Source organism: Mustela erminea, chromosome X, assembly GCF_009829155.1.
Source record: "Mustela erminea isolate mMusErm1 chromosome X, mMusErm1.Pri, whole genome shotgun sequence".
Lineage (NCBI taxonomy): Eukaryota > Metazoa > Chordata > Mammalia > Carnivora > Mustelidae > Mustela > Mustela erminea.
The window spans coordinates 13,034,614-13,050,365 of NC_045635.1; the positions used below are offsets into that span (position 1 = coordinate 13,034,614).

The 15,752-nt window shown below is 40.3% G+C and overlaps 1 protein-coding gene and 1 non-coding gene across 5 annotated transcripts in view; both read left to right on the forward strand.

Moving 5' to 3' along the window:
• The window catches only part of REPS2 (RALBP1 associated Eps domain containing 2), a 238,353-nt gene that overhangs the window by 110,486 nt on the left and 112,115 nt on the right, over nucleotides 1-15,752 (forward strand). For all 4 annotated transcript variants that reach the window (XM_032329532.1, XM_032329534.1, XM_032329531.1 and 1 more), the window contains exons 7-9: nucleotides 3,264-3,327; nucleotides 5,951-6,093; nucleotides 12,468-12,562. In XM_032329532.1, the coding sequence (XP_032185423.1) occupies nucleotides 3,264-3,327; nucleotides 5,951-6,093; nucleotides 12,468-12,562 (302 nt within the window). The remainder of the gene's footprint in view (nucleotides 1-3,263; nucleotides 3,328-5,950; nucleotides 6,094-12,467; nucleotides 12,563-15,752) is intronic.
• On the forward strand, nucleotides 11,488-11,589 carry LOC116583768. The gene has a single exon (XR_004282881.1). It is a non-coding gene; the product is annotated as a U6 spliceosomal RNA (small nuclear RNA).

Here is a 15,752-nt window from a genome sequence, read left to right on the forward strand (position 1 = left end):
CCAATAGACTTGCTCAACACAAGGATGCCACAGACCTTCAATTTGTTAAAAAAAAAATGCAATATGTGCCAAGTGCAGTAAGGTGAAGCATAATAAAATGACATATACCTGCATTCTAGATACATGTTCTTAGCACATATTGAATTTGTAAATATTTTGTCTCAATTGGTGGCTTGTTTTTTTCAATTTTCCTAATAGTATCTTTTGGAGCACGTAAGTTTTTAGTTTTGATGGTGTGTAGATTATGTTTTTTTGTTGTTGACTGTGCTTTTGGTGCCATAATAACAGATCATTGCCTAATCCAAGGTCATGAAAATTTATGTCTTTATTTTCCTCTAAGAAGGTATATATATTACAGTTTTATCTCTTATATTTGGGTCTTTTATTCATTTTGAGTTAATTTTTGTGTATGGTATCAGGTAGGTGTTCAAATCGCTTCTTTCACATGTAGATCTCCAGTTGTCCCAGCACCATTTTTTTTTGGGGGGGAAAAAAAAAAGATTCTGTGATTTAATTGTTTTAGCATCCCTGTCAAAATTCAGTTTACTATGAATGTTAGGGCTTATTTCTGGATGTTAATTTTTTCCCACTGATTTTCACTGTCTAGTCTAATGCCAATACCACACCGTCTTGGGTAATGTAGTAGGTTTTGAAGTTAGGAAGTGGGAGTTCTCCAGCTTTGTTCTTGTCAGCGCTAATTGTTTTGATTTCAATTTTTAGGGATTGTGGTTTTTGAAATTTAGTTTTATACATATATAAAATATTTTCACAATTCTGAATTTGAGTCTGTAAAACAATTTACTAAACAATTTACAAAGTCTAGCTTCTATTTCTATTTCTCTCCCATCTACCCTTTTCTTCCCTGCCCCCCTTTTTATGGTTTATCTCTTTTTTAAAGTAAAAGCAAATTTTTCTGTGTGTGAATATGTTTATGTGTGTGTGTATATTCTTATCTCCCATCTTCCATGAGATAAATGGTAGCATACTATTTCCACTTCTCTCCACTTGCTTGTTCCGATTAACATTATGTCCTGGTGATTACTCCATATTGCATGGAGAGATGTTTCCCATTCGCTTTTATGGTTGTGTACTGCTAGATTGTGTGACATGCATTTATTTAGCTAATCTGCTTTTGGGATTCTTTTTAGTCTTTTGCTCTTAGGCATATTTTTGTTGTGAATAGCCCTCTACCTGTCTTTTCATATTTTTGTCAGTGTATCTTTGGATAATATGATTTTGCTAAACACTACAAGATACTCCTTCTGTGGGGTTTGTACCGGCCTGTCATTTCAGCAGCATTATAGAAGATGCCCATTTTCCCACAGTCTTACTGTCACTATGTATTCACTGACTTTTGTATTTTTCTCCCACTTGATAGGCAAGAAATCATGTCTTTGCATGGTTCTATTTTATGGATCTTTTATGAAGAAGGTTGAGGTGTTTTTTTTTTTTTTCCAATATGATTAAGAGTCAGTTGGGCATCTGGCTGGCTTAGGTGATAACAGCATGTGACTCTTGATCTTGGGGTCGTGAGTTCGAGCCTAATGTTGGGGATAGATTACTTAAAAAAATGGGTGTGTGTGTGTGTGTGTGGTTGAATCTATTTCTGTGAACTGTCATAGCTCTACCTGTTTTTGTATAGTGTTATTGGTCTTTATTTTTAAGATTTTTATCTATTCATTAGGTTAACATTTATCACTGATTTATCAATGCTATGTATAGCTGTTTTTTACTGGGCTAAGACACTCCTTGTAATAAAAAGTCTGAATCTACATTTTGATGTTTGATTGCTGACAACTTTTTAAAGCCTTATCTCTCCTTCTTTTGCCCCATATAAAGCTTCCCAGCAGGTCTGAAAATGGCTGGAGAGAACAAGGAAAGGAGGCTGGCTTGGGGTTTCTAGGTTGACTGGGATTAGGGCTGGGGGGAGGATTCCAGCTCGTTGATTCAACAGCTGTCAGCACCAGAGGAGGGAGCACTTGGCCTTTTTCATCAGCTTCCTTCTCTGGCAGGTGACAGCCAGGGCACAATTGAACTTGTTAGCTGTTGGCTTCTGGATGGGCCCTACCTAATCTCTTTGGGACACCATGGCAGAACAGTCCCTCTTTACTGTCTGAAGGCCAGGCTGGGTCTGTGGCTTGGGTTTAGGCCTAGTGTGATTTGAAGAAAGGATATCAAGGGGAAAAAGAAGAATGAGTTAAGGGGTGAATGTCTTTATAAAATAGCTGATAAATAGGCTCTTAAGACATTTCTGATAAATGTTTGACGAGGGGGCTGCACTGATGGCCGGTAGTCCTGTGACAGCATTATTTCTCAGGATGCTTTTCTGAGAAAGCTCATTGGTTAATAGGGCACTTTCCCTTTGATTCTTCATAATCTAGCAAAGGAAAATAGTTCTGCTTTAGGGTGCATTATAATACCTTGTTTTAAGTCCAGCTAGAAGACTTGTGATTTCCAGGGAAAGACTTTCGACTTAATCAGTTTAGAGCTTGAGGCTTTATATGACTGTTCTTCATGTTAGAATTGAGGCCTTTGAATTTTGAAATTGGTCTTAGAGCTGAAACCATAAAAATTTCAATCTCATTAAGGATTGGTCTAACATTTTAAGTGCAGTTGGGACTTGGAGTTATATAATATGTAAAGTGGAATGATTACCTGATTTCAGTTGATACTGGTAAAATTGTGATGGATAAAGAAAGTAGCAAGTGGTTCCTGGATAAATTTCTCAAAGAGCCACCAAGAGATCTTATATTTCACCTGACTCTTTACCATGATGTCTGTTTTGTCTTGTGTGATAAGATGAATGGTGTCAATTTTCTTTTTGCTCTGTTTTCTGCCATGATCGTATATTACTTTCTCACCCTTTCATTAAAAGTGCTTGACAGATTTTTACTTTAATAATTTTAAAATTTGTCTTCTGAATTTTGAATAAACTTTTGCAGATCTTTGGAAAAATCGAGAAGGAATTTATATGTATAATAAGTATTATGATATTGTTTTTTTTGCCCGATTGTAGTTTATATATTCTTTTAAAAGCTGTTCATAACACTGAAAAAATAAAATAAAGTTAAAAAAAATAAAAGCTGTTCACATGTTGTTTTTAGCCATATGATTTATAGTTGCTTTGATGAATAAATATTACATTTATTGTTATATGGTAGGGATTCTGAATGAAAAAAATGACAACTCATTTACATATAAATTTTAAAAGCTTCTCTAGATAAGTAATTAATGATTTATTTAAACAGTGGCTCTTTTGGCAGGTTCTGTGGCCAAGAACTTCTTCACCAAATCAAAGCTTTCCATTCCAGAACTCTCCTACATATGGTAAGTATAATTAATGCCATATTAGTATCATAGTGTCATTACATACCCATACCTTATCTCCTACTTTTGCATTTTAAAAGTCTTATCCTTTGAATTTTTTTTTTTTTTAAGATTTGTGTATTTATTTTGAGAGCACAAGCAAGGGGAAGGGCAGATGGAGAGGGAAAGAATGTCAAGCAGACTTCTTGCCGGGTGTGGAGCCCGACTTGGGGTTTGATCTCATGACTCTGAGATCATAATCTGGACTGAAATCAAGAGTCAGACACTTAATTGACTGTGTCAGCCGGGGGCCCGTTGAATTTTTTTTTGAAAGATAAAAGAGTGAATAGAACTTAAGATTTTTGCTGCTGTGAAGATTAAATAAGTTATTATATGAAAAGCACAATGTTGAGTGTCTGGTGCACTGTAACTGTTAGCTGTTACTTAATTAATTTTCCAATTATTATCGTCCTCTAGATCCCTTTCCTGTCTAAACAATTGTGTGGGCATATGAGCATTCCCATCTTGTGAATTTTATTTTCAGATATTTCTACTTGATATGATGGCAAGTTACCAGAGGATCTTGAAAATCTCTTCTTTAAAATGTTTTATGAGGCCAGGTGAACAGAAGGTTCACAAATGTTTTGGAATTAAGTCAAATTTGACTATTCTAGCAGCCTCTGAGCTTCGTAAATTTGGCTGGTGTTTATCAGCTGGGCCCTAGTTCTGACTTGCAGCTGTGGTGTGCACTGTACCTCGCCGCTGTGCTGGCTGCAGCCTGGGTTCCAGAAGGCCTGTCCCGAGCCAGTCCAGATGGCTGATTTGCGTTTAGGAGAACGCTCAGTGCCTCTGTAAACTCCCGGCTGTGTGTGGGCCCTTCTTCCTCAAACCTGGGTGGGAGATGCTGCTGCTATAAATACATAATTAAAACCCTGGAATATTTGTGTAAGATTTTTTTTGCACGAGGATTTACAAAAATTGTGGTAGAATTTAAAATTGCTTGTCATGTTTTGTGCATTTTATTGGAAAACTTTTCCGGTAACACTTGCACATGCCAGTGTATCTGAGATTTCTGAGCTGGGTTTAGGTTCTTCAGCAATATAGTCTAGCATAATTCTTTTTTTTTTTTTTTTTTTTTTTTTAGCAACAAGCCTTACATTAGATTTTAAAGCTAGGGGGAAAAATAGACTATTGTTTTGAAAAGAAGACAGTCTCTTTTGGCCGAATTCCCAGTCTTAATGTTATTGGCATGAGGCTTCCTATTTTTTGTTGAGACATATCTGTGGAAGGTGAATGGTACTCTCTCCAGTCAGTGCTTCAAACTGTTCCCTGACTCTCTACCCTGCGGACCTGCTCCTTCAGGGCTGGTGCGTTCTAAATATTGGCAGGAGAAGGATGTGAATGGTCCAGAGGACAGTTAGGGAGCTCACCTTCTCTATCTCTTCTCTGACGTACAGATACCTTTCCAGCACAGTTTTATGTCCCATCTCTTTGCTTGTCCCAGCACAAGTATATTGTCTCTGTACACCTAAGACACTGGTTGAGCTTATGGTGTCTTACTTTGGCAAATAGGTTTCTTTTGTGCTGAGTAAATAGGTCTGTGCCTTTCAGTGGGAAACACTGACTGAAACAAAGATAAGCCTTTTCAAGACTGTTTCTTCCTTTCTGTCTTACCTGGTTCCAGCCTTCCCAAGTTGCTGGTTTTATCTGAAAACATAATTCAACCAGTATTTATTGAACTCACTTGTATTTTCCCAGAAGAGAATTAATTCTCAGGCAAATTTAGTTTTGTTTTGTATTTTTAATAGACTTTAATTTTTAGAGCAGTTTTAGGTTCACAGCCAAACTGAGCAGAAGGTAGAGAGATTTCCCATATATCCCCATCCCCACACAGGTGATCATCCCACGATTAAATAGTAGATACAGGTTAAATATCAATATGGTATTATCAAGCAAATTTTTGATACAACATTTATGTGACTTGAAAAGCTCAAGGTTCTTCCTAAAAGTTGAAAAATGAAGTGCTCGTTTCTGAGCTCAGTTAACGGTATAATGGCTGGGACACCTGTAGAAAGGTTGAGGCCTGCCCTTCCGCTGACCATTGTGAGTGCCAGATCTGGAGCTCTTCACACCACCATGCATTTACTGAATGACTGTCAGCTAATGAATTCTGAGCCTTATTTTCCTTTTTGGGCTGTAGTTTCTTGTCTTTTGTACTCAGTGTTGTAAAACAGACCTGCCAGAGAACCTGAAGTGTGTCAAGTTTTGTTTATAAAGTGCTGCTTGTATTGGTGCCGTTGATCAGCATTCGTCTTGCAGGTGCCCCCTGAGATTTCATAGGAGTGTGGAGACTTCGCAGGGCCACCACCAGAGAGCCTGGGAGTTGTATTTGCATATTTTTTAAAAAAGAGATTGATTGATTGATTGATTGATTGATTTATGGTGGGGTGGGGGGTGGAGAGAGAGAGAGAGAGACGTGCGCGCCCCGATGCAAGTCGGGTGGGGGAGGGCAGGACCTGAGCTGAAATTAAGAGTCAGATGCTTAATGGACTGCGCCACCCAGGTGCCCCATGTTTGCATATTTGAGGCTGAGTAACTTTTCCTCTAAGCCCTGTGTTATGTGCTTGTGACATGTTATAATTAGGGAACTTAGTGATGCTGACTGTGATGGAGCCCTGACCCTGCCTGAGTTCTGTGCCGCGTTTCATCTCATCGTGGCTCGGAAAAACGGCTACCCACTGCCCGAGGGCCTGCCTCCGACTCTGCAGCCAGAGTACCTGCAAGCAGGTAAGGCGTCCTCAAAGTCCTAAACGTTTGACATTTTCCATCCAGGCCTTATAAGAACTTTTTGTGCCTTAAGGTGGTATCCGGGCACTTTGCGGAGTCTTTTGCGTCTAAAGTCCTTTAAGTGCTATTAGATTGTCACATCTTATGATATAAGAATTCGGAATGGTGTGGTTAAGTGTGAGTCATTTGTTACTCCCATTCTATTATTCTCTGGATGAATTTGAGCCAGTCACTACGCTTTCATTAAAATTGTGCAGTAGGCAAGTATCGAACCTCCTAGCTGATATAAAATGAAGAAGATGATCTTCCTGTAGAGTCAAGTGCTGACTTGGCATCTTTAGGTATGTCCTAATGTTCCCAAGTGGCCTGGGGCAGTGGAATGGAAGAAGTTAAAAAACTACATGCCAGGAAATGTGCAAAGCACTGTGATCTTAATGTACTCTTGATAAATGTTTACATCTCTATACATCTATGTAACTTCAATCAGATAGAGATATGGAACATTCAGCACACCACAAGGTTGCACTGGAACTCTTTGTCTTTCTCCTTAATAGAGCTGTTACCCCAAACCCTTTCAATAAGAAGAGTCATGGTGAGTCTAACATTTGTATCAGTTCTTTTGGAACACTGGAAAATTAAATATCTCTTGCCCTTTTCAAAGGCAGTGGGCATGGATATGATTTCTGTTACTCAGGGAAGTATAGCTTCCATTGTGAAGGTTCCAGAAACAGCTCGTGCTGTCAGTAAGCTTTCTCACATATTAGGGAAGGCCTCTTAAAAACATGAGACGTCTAGCCATGGATGATTATGGCAAGGAGAAGCAATGTCTAAAGAAATTGTGAATAGTCTACACATTTTATGTTTAGATCTGAAAAAGGCCCTAGTTTTTCATGTCTTGTCGCCTCATAACAACACAAGATTCAAAGTGGCCAGTGACTTATCTAAGTCAGTCTTGGGGTCTCTGACTCTTAAATAAAAAGTCTTTCATTTTCTGTATTTGGTAGTGGGGGAGCCAAAGCTCAACCAAAGGGAGGAGACCAAGTGTGTGGCCTGTGCCACTGGCAGGTAAACATGTTGGGGAAGAGTGACCCATTTTTGGATCTATCCCCAAATGCCTCCATAAAATGTATGCAGGGAAAGGTTCAGGCAGTAGAGTCTACTACTCATTTCAGAGGCTTAGACTTTGGTCATATCAGCTGCTTTCTGCCAGCCTGCTACCCTTCCTTCCAGGCCGGGAGAGACCCTCAGGGGTCCTCAAGAACCAGTTTGCAGTTGGGCAGCATGACAAACAGCTCTATTTCCACTTTGGTGTCTATCTCACCATCTTTTTTTTCTCATTTCCCCCCCGCTCTGTTCCTCCTGGATTGAGGCAAAAAAGAGCTAACCTTCTTGGGGCTATCTTGGCAAGGGTGTAGCTTTCATAACCAAGTCAGTATTAGGTCATCCAGGAGCCCCTTTTCCTGGGAGCAAGGCCACATGAGGCTTTGTCTCGCTCTCTCTCTCATGAGGATGGACAGCTGACCAAGAGGGCCAAGGTCTGCTCCAAGGCTAGTTATATTTAATACTGTCACTGTTTCTTACTGTGAGCCCTGGGTTCATGGGTTGTTTCAAAAGCCACTGATAAAATTTTTAAAAAAATATTTTATTTATTTATTTTGACAGAGAGAGATCACAAGTAGGCAGAGAGGCAGCCAGAGAGAGAGGAGGAAGCAGGCTCTCAGAGAGCCAGACGTGGGGCCTGATCCCAGGACCCTGAGACCATGACCTGAGTTGAAGGCAGAGGCTTTAACCCACTGAGCCACTCAGGTGCCCCAAAAGCCACTGATAAAAATTTTAAGAAATCTGTAAGCCCTGTGCAAAAATTATGTTAACAGAAGACAAGTAGCCTCTTTTGATTCCTTCACTGCTGCAAATGGCTGCTTTTGCCTTGGTTATGCAGTTGCGGGGCGGGGGTGGTGGTCTGTGAAACACAGTGCCAGTCAAGAGGCAGCTTTCTTTCAGTTGGAGAGAAGCCCCTTGTTTGTTCCTGATCATTTGTGGAGGCTGTCAGCATGCATTTATACAGAAACAACTGAAGAATCCATCGTGTACCCTTTAATTAAACAAAAACTGCACACCATTTCCAGAGCTTATGGGATTAATTTTAAATAATAATTATATGGTTCTAATAAAAACCATGAGAGACCTCATAAAACCCCATCAAACTCAGTGATGGTATATTTTAGGCAAACCCTAAGGGTTTAACAGTTAACTCTTTTTTAAAAAAGATTTTTGTTTATTTATTTGACAGAGAGCTGTATATAGAGAGAGCACAAGTAGGCAGAGAGGCAGGCAGAGGGAGAGGGAGAAGCAGGCTCTCTGCTGAGCAGGGAACCTGATGCAGAATTGATCCCAGGACACTGGGATCATGATCTGAGCCGAAGGCAGCTGCTTAACCCACTGAGCCACTCAGGTGCCCCAACAGTTACCTTTTTAATGCTTTATCACTCATGTTTATTTTTGCATATAGCTCAAGAAAATGACCAGAACTATCTAGGTTTTCTCTGTGCTTTTAGACTTTGCATATATGCGTGATTCTGTTCATTTTGGGGGTTCATTTTTTAAAATATTTATTTATTTATTTATTTATTTGACAGACAGAGATCACAAGTAGGCAGAAAGGCAGGCAGAGAGAGAGAGAGAGAGAGAGAGAGGGAGAGAGGAGGAAGCACACTCCCCGCTGAGGAGAGAGCCCGATGCGGGGCTCGATCCCAGGACTCTGGGATCACGACGGGAGCCAAAGGCAGAGGCTTTAACCCTCTGAGCCACCCAGGCGCCCCTTGGGGGTTCATTTTTATGGTATCCCACTTTGCTTTTTAAAAAACATGACTTCCTTATAGCCATTTTGGAAAACATTGTGGCGGTTCCTCAAAAAGTTAAAAATAGGGCTACCGTATGACGCAACAATTGTATTACTGGGTATTTACCTCAAAGATGCAGATGTATAAGAGGTGGCACATGTACCCCAATGTTCATAGCTCCATGGCCACAATAGCCAAACGGTGGAAAGAGCTGAGATGCCCTTCAACAGACAAATGGATAAAAAAGATGTGGTTCATGTACAAAATGGAATATTACTGAGTTATCAGAAAGGATGAATACCCAGCATTTGCATCGACATGGATAGAACTTGAGGGGATTATGCTCAGTGAAGTAAGTCAAGCAGAGAAAGTCAATTATATGGTTTCACTTATATGTGGAACATGAGGAATAGCTTGGAGGACATTAAGAGAAGGAAGGGAAAAATGAAGGGGAGGTGGAATCAGAGGGGGAGATGAACCATGAGAGACTATGGACTGTGGGAAACAAGCCAAAGGTTTCAGAGGGGAGCGGGTGGGAGATGGGTGAGGCCGGTGATGGGTATTGAGGAGGGCATGGACTGCACGGAGCACTGGGAGTTGTATGCAAACAATGACTCATGGAACACTGCATCAGAAACTAATGATGTACTGTATGGTGACTAACATAACATAAAAAAAAAATAAAAGCTTAGCTTCTTGTTGCAACTTTTTTTCTCATCTACGTTCATTCTTAAAAAAAAAATCTAACCTGGTTTTCAATAAGATTGGTGAAGGGTATAAATTCGGTTGATACCTTCATGCATTTATAATTATACAAGCTTGTTTTCAATAAAATAATGAAACAAATTATTGTATCTGATTTTTTCCCTAATAGTGGAAATTAAAGGACACAGTTGGAAGGAAAAGTTGGATTATTTGGTAGCTTACCCATGGTCCTTTGATATTTTCCTGTCTAGGTGACTGGGTAGATAGATTATGGTATAGATTTTTATTGTCAAATTTTTTAAAAAAATGGTTGTGTGAGCACCGTGTTACTCTCACGGGTCAGAATGCTGTATAGAAGAGCATTCCAACTGTTATGGAACTTGCTGGCAGTGAGAGAATTGCTGTTCAGTAAACTCAGTGTACTGGTAACCGGAGGCAGTGATAGGTGCCGTGAAGGAAAAACACAGCTGCGGCAGGAGAGCGCATGACCTTGGGGAAGACTTCCTTAAATACTTGTGCGGAGATGTGAAGGCTGAGCTAAGGGCTATGTCGGTGAAGAAGGGGGAAGGGTAGGCTGCGGGCAGAGGGGGCAGCAGGTATGCTGCGGAGGGCCCCAGAGGGGGCTTGGAACACGGGAGGCATGGGAAGTGCAGGCCACAGCGGCTGGGGTGCTAGGAGCCAGAGCTGGAGGGGCTGGGGATGAGGCTGAGGAGGAAGGTACGGAACAAGTCATGGGCGCTGATGTCGGCGGGTTTTAAGCAGGGAGGTGTCCCAATCCGAGTTGCTGTTGGCTGCTGATTGCTGAGGCTGGTGCTGATTGGAGAGCAGGTTTGGAGGAGCAAGGGTGTACTCGAAGACCAGGTTATGGCAGCAGTCCAGTTAGATCCACAGGGGGCTGGCACTAAGGAGGTGACAGTGGAGTTGGAGACACGGGGACAGGCTAGAGAGAAATTTAGCCATTAATGATGGCGTTTGTAGGTTTGGAAAGTGTGAGCTTTGTCTGTAGCAAAGACCCTCTCCTGATAAAGCTTAAGTCATGCAATTCTAGTCAAATCATTGATTGGTAAACTAGAAGCAAAAACCTTATCTCGGTTAAACCTGCTGGTGTGGTCTGATTGTGGAGTGGTACTTGGGAAGGTGTTTTACTGAGTTTTCACTAAGGAAATGAGACTGCATGGTATAGTTAGAAAAATCACCAGGGCCGGTGCTTTGCCCTACTCGATGTTGTTACAGGATCGCAGGGTGCTCGTCTCACAGAGTCAAACAATGACCCTCTCAGACACAAAGGGTTGAAGTGAAGTGAAAGTTTCTGAAGTGAAGGTGAGAGCAGAAAGGAAAGAAAAAGCTCTCTGGGGGGAGAGGGGTCCCCAATGGGTTGCCACTGGGGGGTTTTAGGTCGGTCTTTTATTGAAAACTTGACCAGGGAGCTTGTGGCCTTGAGATTCTTGGGCCGTCTTGGTCTGAGCAGGGACAACAGAAAACACCCTTAATGACTGACTTCTATGGGGTTTGGTCCATTTCTGCAATCACACTGTAGCTGCCAGAGACAAATACTCCCTCACATCCGGGACCAGGTGGCCTGGTCTCCTGCCTCATCTCTTGTTCACTCTTTCAGAGCCTAGTCATGGGCCCCCTGTCCCTCCCCGCCTGTACCTTAACCCTCTCCTTACTCAGTATCACTGAAGTTCAGACCAAAGTAAGCAAATGAACAGTTGAAGATGCTTGTACTCAACTGCGTGTTGTAGCTGTTAGGCAGGGGCTGGTACTTTACTGCAGAGGGCAGGTGGCATTTCAGACTCTGGTGGGGGTGGGAGGGTGAGAAAGGATTAAAAATAATGCCGATCCCTACTCGCTTTGGCAGCACATATACGAAATTGGAATGACACAGAGAAGATGAGCTTGGCCCCTGTGCAAGGATGACGCGCAAATTCATGAGGTGTTCCATATTTTTTTAAAAAAATGCCAATCCATTTTTAACATTTGATTCAAAAAATTGTTTAAACATGGCATTAAAATTTTGATTTTGTAATAGTTGGTCTTGATAAATTTGTAGCTTCTGGTTATTGTCAACCTTGGGATATTGGCCAATTTCCTGGTTATTGAGACATTTCTTTCTTAATTACTTTGTGACAAGGAGGTGAAATAGAATCTGCTTCTCAGAAATGGTGTGGTGAGTATTAGTTTACCAAGTAGCATAATGCACTCGGCTACCCAGCTAACAGCAGCTTCTGTCACTGTTCTATGTTAGAAGAAACCCAAAATGTGATTCTTCTTTCCTTGTAAATCAGCAAGAACTTGTACTCTTATTTTTGTTATTTCTGCTGACCAAAAGAATTTTATAAAGTTTTCTTGGTCACCTGTCATTTAAGATCATGTCTGTTTCCAATAGTAATAGCTAAAATGAAGTATTTCCTTAGTTAATGTTTGTAGCATTAAAACTATCACCAGTTACTGCCATTTAAGAATTATGCTAGTAGCATAGTTAAAATATAAAATATTGTGATAGTGAAGGTTACTACTCTGTTACAATGTAAATGCTGACAGTTCAAGTCCCAAGTCTTGTATTTACCATCTATATGACCTTGAGTAGGTTGCTTAACTTCCCTGCTTCAAGGTTTCATCACATGTAAAATGGGGATGATAGAAATAATAGGTTGTATATGAGAAGAACTTAAAATACTACCTCAGCCTAATTACTGCCATAAGTAGTGTGTAGTGTATTGGTGCTAGGAGGTTTCGTTGTTATATTTCCTAAGCAGAAGAGCTGATAGGAAACAAGGCCTGCTGTGAATATAGTATATATTCTTATGTACTCTTGTTTCTTCTTAGCCTTTCCTAAGCCCAAGAGGGAGTGTACACTATTTGATTCTTATTCTGAGTCAATGCCTGCGAACCAACAACCCCGTGACTTGAATCGGATGGAGGTAAAAGATTTTCATATGTTAATAAATAAGAAAGTGTGTGGAATTAAAATCCATTAGCCTGTGTTCTTTGCAAACTCTAGAAAATCCACTTTTATAGCATTTCTCTTCATGTTGAGTACTTAGGTTGAGGCTCAGCCTTTCAAATCTAGACATCAGATATATCTATTACTTTTTTCCCTTTTCTTCCTAGAACTAGATTTAGAGAAATGGGCAAAGTAGTATCTTGACCTTCTAGGGGTGAAAGGTAGGTGTAGACAAGGTAAGCCAGAAAAATGCTAGGCGAATTGTTTACTTTAACAAAGCTTTAATTTTGAAGTAAGTGTAGGAAAGTATTTTTAGTAGCTGAGTCTGAACTAGGTCTAATGGACCCGGAATAGTTTTAAGAGGAAGTTTGAGAACTCTGTAAGAGAATCCCAGAATACAGTCAAAGTTGCCTTCTTCCTTGGGGTTTTTAGTGTTGGGACCAAACAAAGACTGATTTGGATTATTCCTAAGAGAAATCTGTGAATTCCTACAGTGTTGGGCCATTGATGTAAGGGTCTAGCCATATGCCTAGTGGTCATTAGGTGTGCACCAATGAATAGGAGTCATTATGGTTATTCTTAATATCAGCACGCTCTTCATCATCATCATCACTGTTACGGTTGCTATGATGACACTTTATGATATCTGCTGTTCCCATCCTTAAAAAAAAAAGTCTGGAAATGTGTAATAAACAGAGGATTGTTCATAGGTTGCTGTTATAGTCCTCCGACCCTGGTTAAAACTGTTGCAAGATGATGGAAGTCAGATGCAGGATATGGGTCATTTCTTTTACTTCTTGCAACTGGGTGTAATTATTTATTTTTTTTTCCATGGGGCTCTCATGCATATAGTCTGTGTGGCAGTGACATCCTCTGTGATGGAATCAGCCTGCTTCTGCAGTGTTCCCTCTGGTAACACCTCTCTTGGCCTCTCTCCTACTCTCTCTTTGAGTCAGAGCCTCTCTTTCTTTTCATGAGTAGCTTTCTACTGTCAGTAAGTAGGTATAAAGTGACATCAGGAAGAGTGATAGATGTGCATCTGAAGAGTTTTAGGTCTTTAAATTTCTTTCTTTTTTTTTTTTTTTGAAGAACGTGTGTGACAGAGAAGCAGATAACAATAATTAGCCACTTTTCCTGAACCTCTGTGTACTCTGGGGCTGCTGGCAGTGTCTGGAGACTTATGGAGTTACCCTGTTTTTTGTTTGCTTGCTTGCTTGCTAGGGGTCCCCTTGCTTATGTAAAATTATGAGGCTGTTAGGTGATTTATTTTAAAATGTTATAAATTCTTATTCTTTCTCGGCAAGTGTTAGGTTTCAGCTTGCCACGGTATCAGGTGGTCTTTGCCCTTCCAACGGAAACAAATACTGGCCGTGTTTTAGAGAAATTAATTACTGGCTTGTGTTGCTTTCCCTTATGTAGTCATTTATCATCTGTCTAAAAGGAAAGGAGCAGATCTACAGTCAGTTGTGAAGTCTGTAAATGGCGATGCTTTTAAACACACACTCATGCTCTGATGTCCTTGATGACATTATAGATACTCACCTTTATGGATGTGATGTGCAGCCAGTTTTGTGTTAAATACATTTGTATACTTTAAACTGGCTCTTTTGGTGGGGGTTGGTGGTGGTTAAAAGTCTTTGTTTTGCGCTGTCCAAACAAGACAGCAAAACAACAACAATAACTCTTTCTCCACAAAAATGTTACATTCTGGGTTGGGGTGCTTCTAGATAATCATACATTAATGTACAGAATTCAAGGACTAAGTATTGAGGTCAGTTGATGCTTTGGCCATTCAAGAAGTATAGGTCAAATTTTAGCAGCTAATGATTAAATATTTCATTTTCTTCTATTTTATTCATTGTTCTTTCTTTCTATTTTTTTTTAAAGATTTTATTTATTTATTTGACAGAGAGAGATGACAAGCAGGCAGAGAGGCCGGCAGAGAGAAAGGAGGAAGCAGGGTCCCTGCCGAGCGAGAGCCTGATGGTGGGGCTCGATCCCAGGACCCTGAGATCATGACCTGAGCTGAAGGCAGTGGCTTAACCCACTGAGCCACCCAGGCGCCCCTATTCATTGTTATTTCTACCAATCTTTTAATTTCTCGTGAATGCATGCATGGGATTTAAATAGATCTTGATACTAGTCCTGTGAAGAATGACTCCATGAAGGTGTTTGTGCTGTGAATGAGGCCGTAGCCGATTCAGGTCACAAGAGCTTTGCTCAGCAGTACAGATCAGATCTCTAGACAGCAGGCTATAACCATGTACTTGTTTCCTTCAAGAATTAAAGATAATGATTTCAGGTAAAGTCCTCTTCAGCAGTGCTTCTTACATTACTAGATTTCTTTCTTTTGGAAACAGCTTTACTAAAATATAGTTCACATACTGTACTCATGTAATGTATACGATCCAATGGTTTTTAGCATATTAACAGAATTGTGCAACCATCACTATAGTCTTGTTTTAGAACATTTTCCATCACTCCAGAAAAGAAAGCCTGTACTCATTAGCACTCATTGACTATACCCCCTTCCCTCCAGCCTCTGCTGATCAGTAATCTATTTTCTGTTTCCAAATTTGCCTATTGTGGACATTTCCTACAGAATCATACAATATATAGGTTTTTTTTTCCTTTGGTGACTGCTTTCTTTCATTTAGTATAATGTTTGATTTTTAAAAAAAATTTATTTGAGAGAGAGAGAGAGAGAGAGAGAGCGAGCGCACACACACACAAGCAGGGTGAAGTTTCCTATTCCCTGAATAGGGAACCTCATGTGGGGCTTGATCCAGATGAGCTGAGCTGAAGGCAGATGCTTAACTGACTGAGCCACTCACTCAGGTGTCCCTAGTATAATGTTTCAGAGTTCATTCATGTTCTAGTATGTATCAGTGCTTCATTCCTTTTTATTGCTGAGTAGTATTCCATTTTGTGGGTCTGCCACTTTTGTTTGTCCGTTCTTCAGTTGATGGACATTTGGCTTGTTCCCACTTTGGGGTTGGGGAAAAACTGCTGCTATGAACAATAATGCAGCAGTTTTTGTGTGAAAATGTAATATTTTCAATTCTCTTAAGTGTTTACCTAGGAGTAGAATTGTGTGTCATATTGTAACTTGTGTTTAACTTTTAGAGGTAGTACCAAACTGCTTTCCTAAGAACCTGCGGTATTTT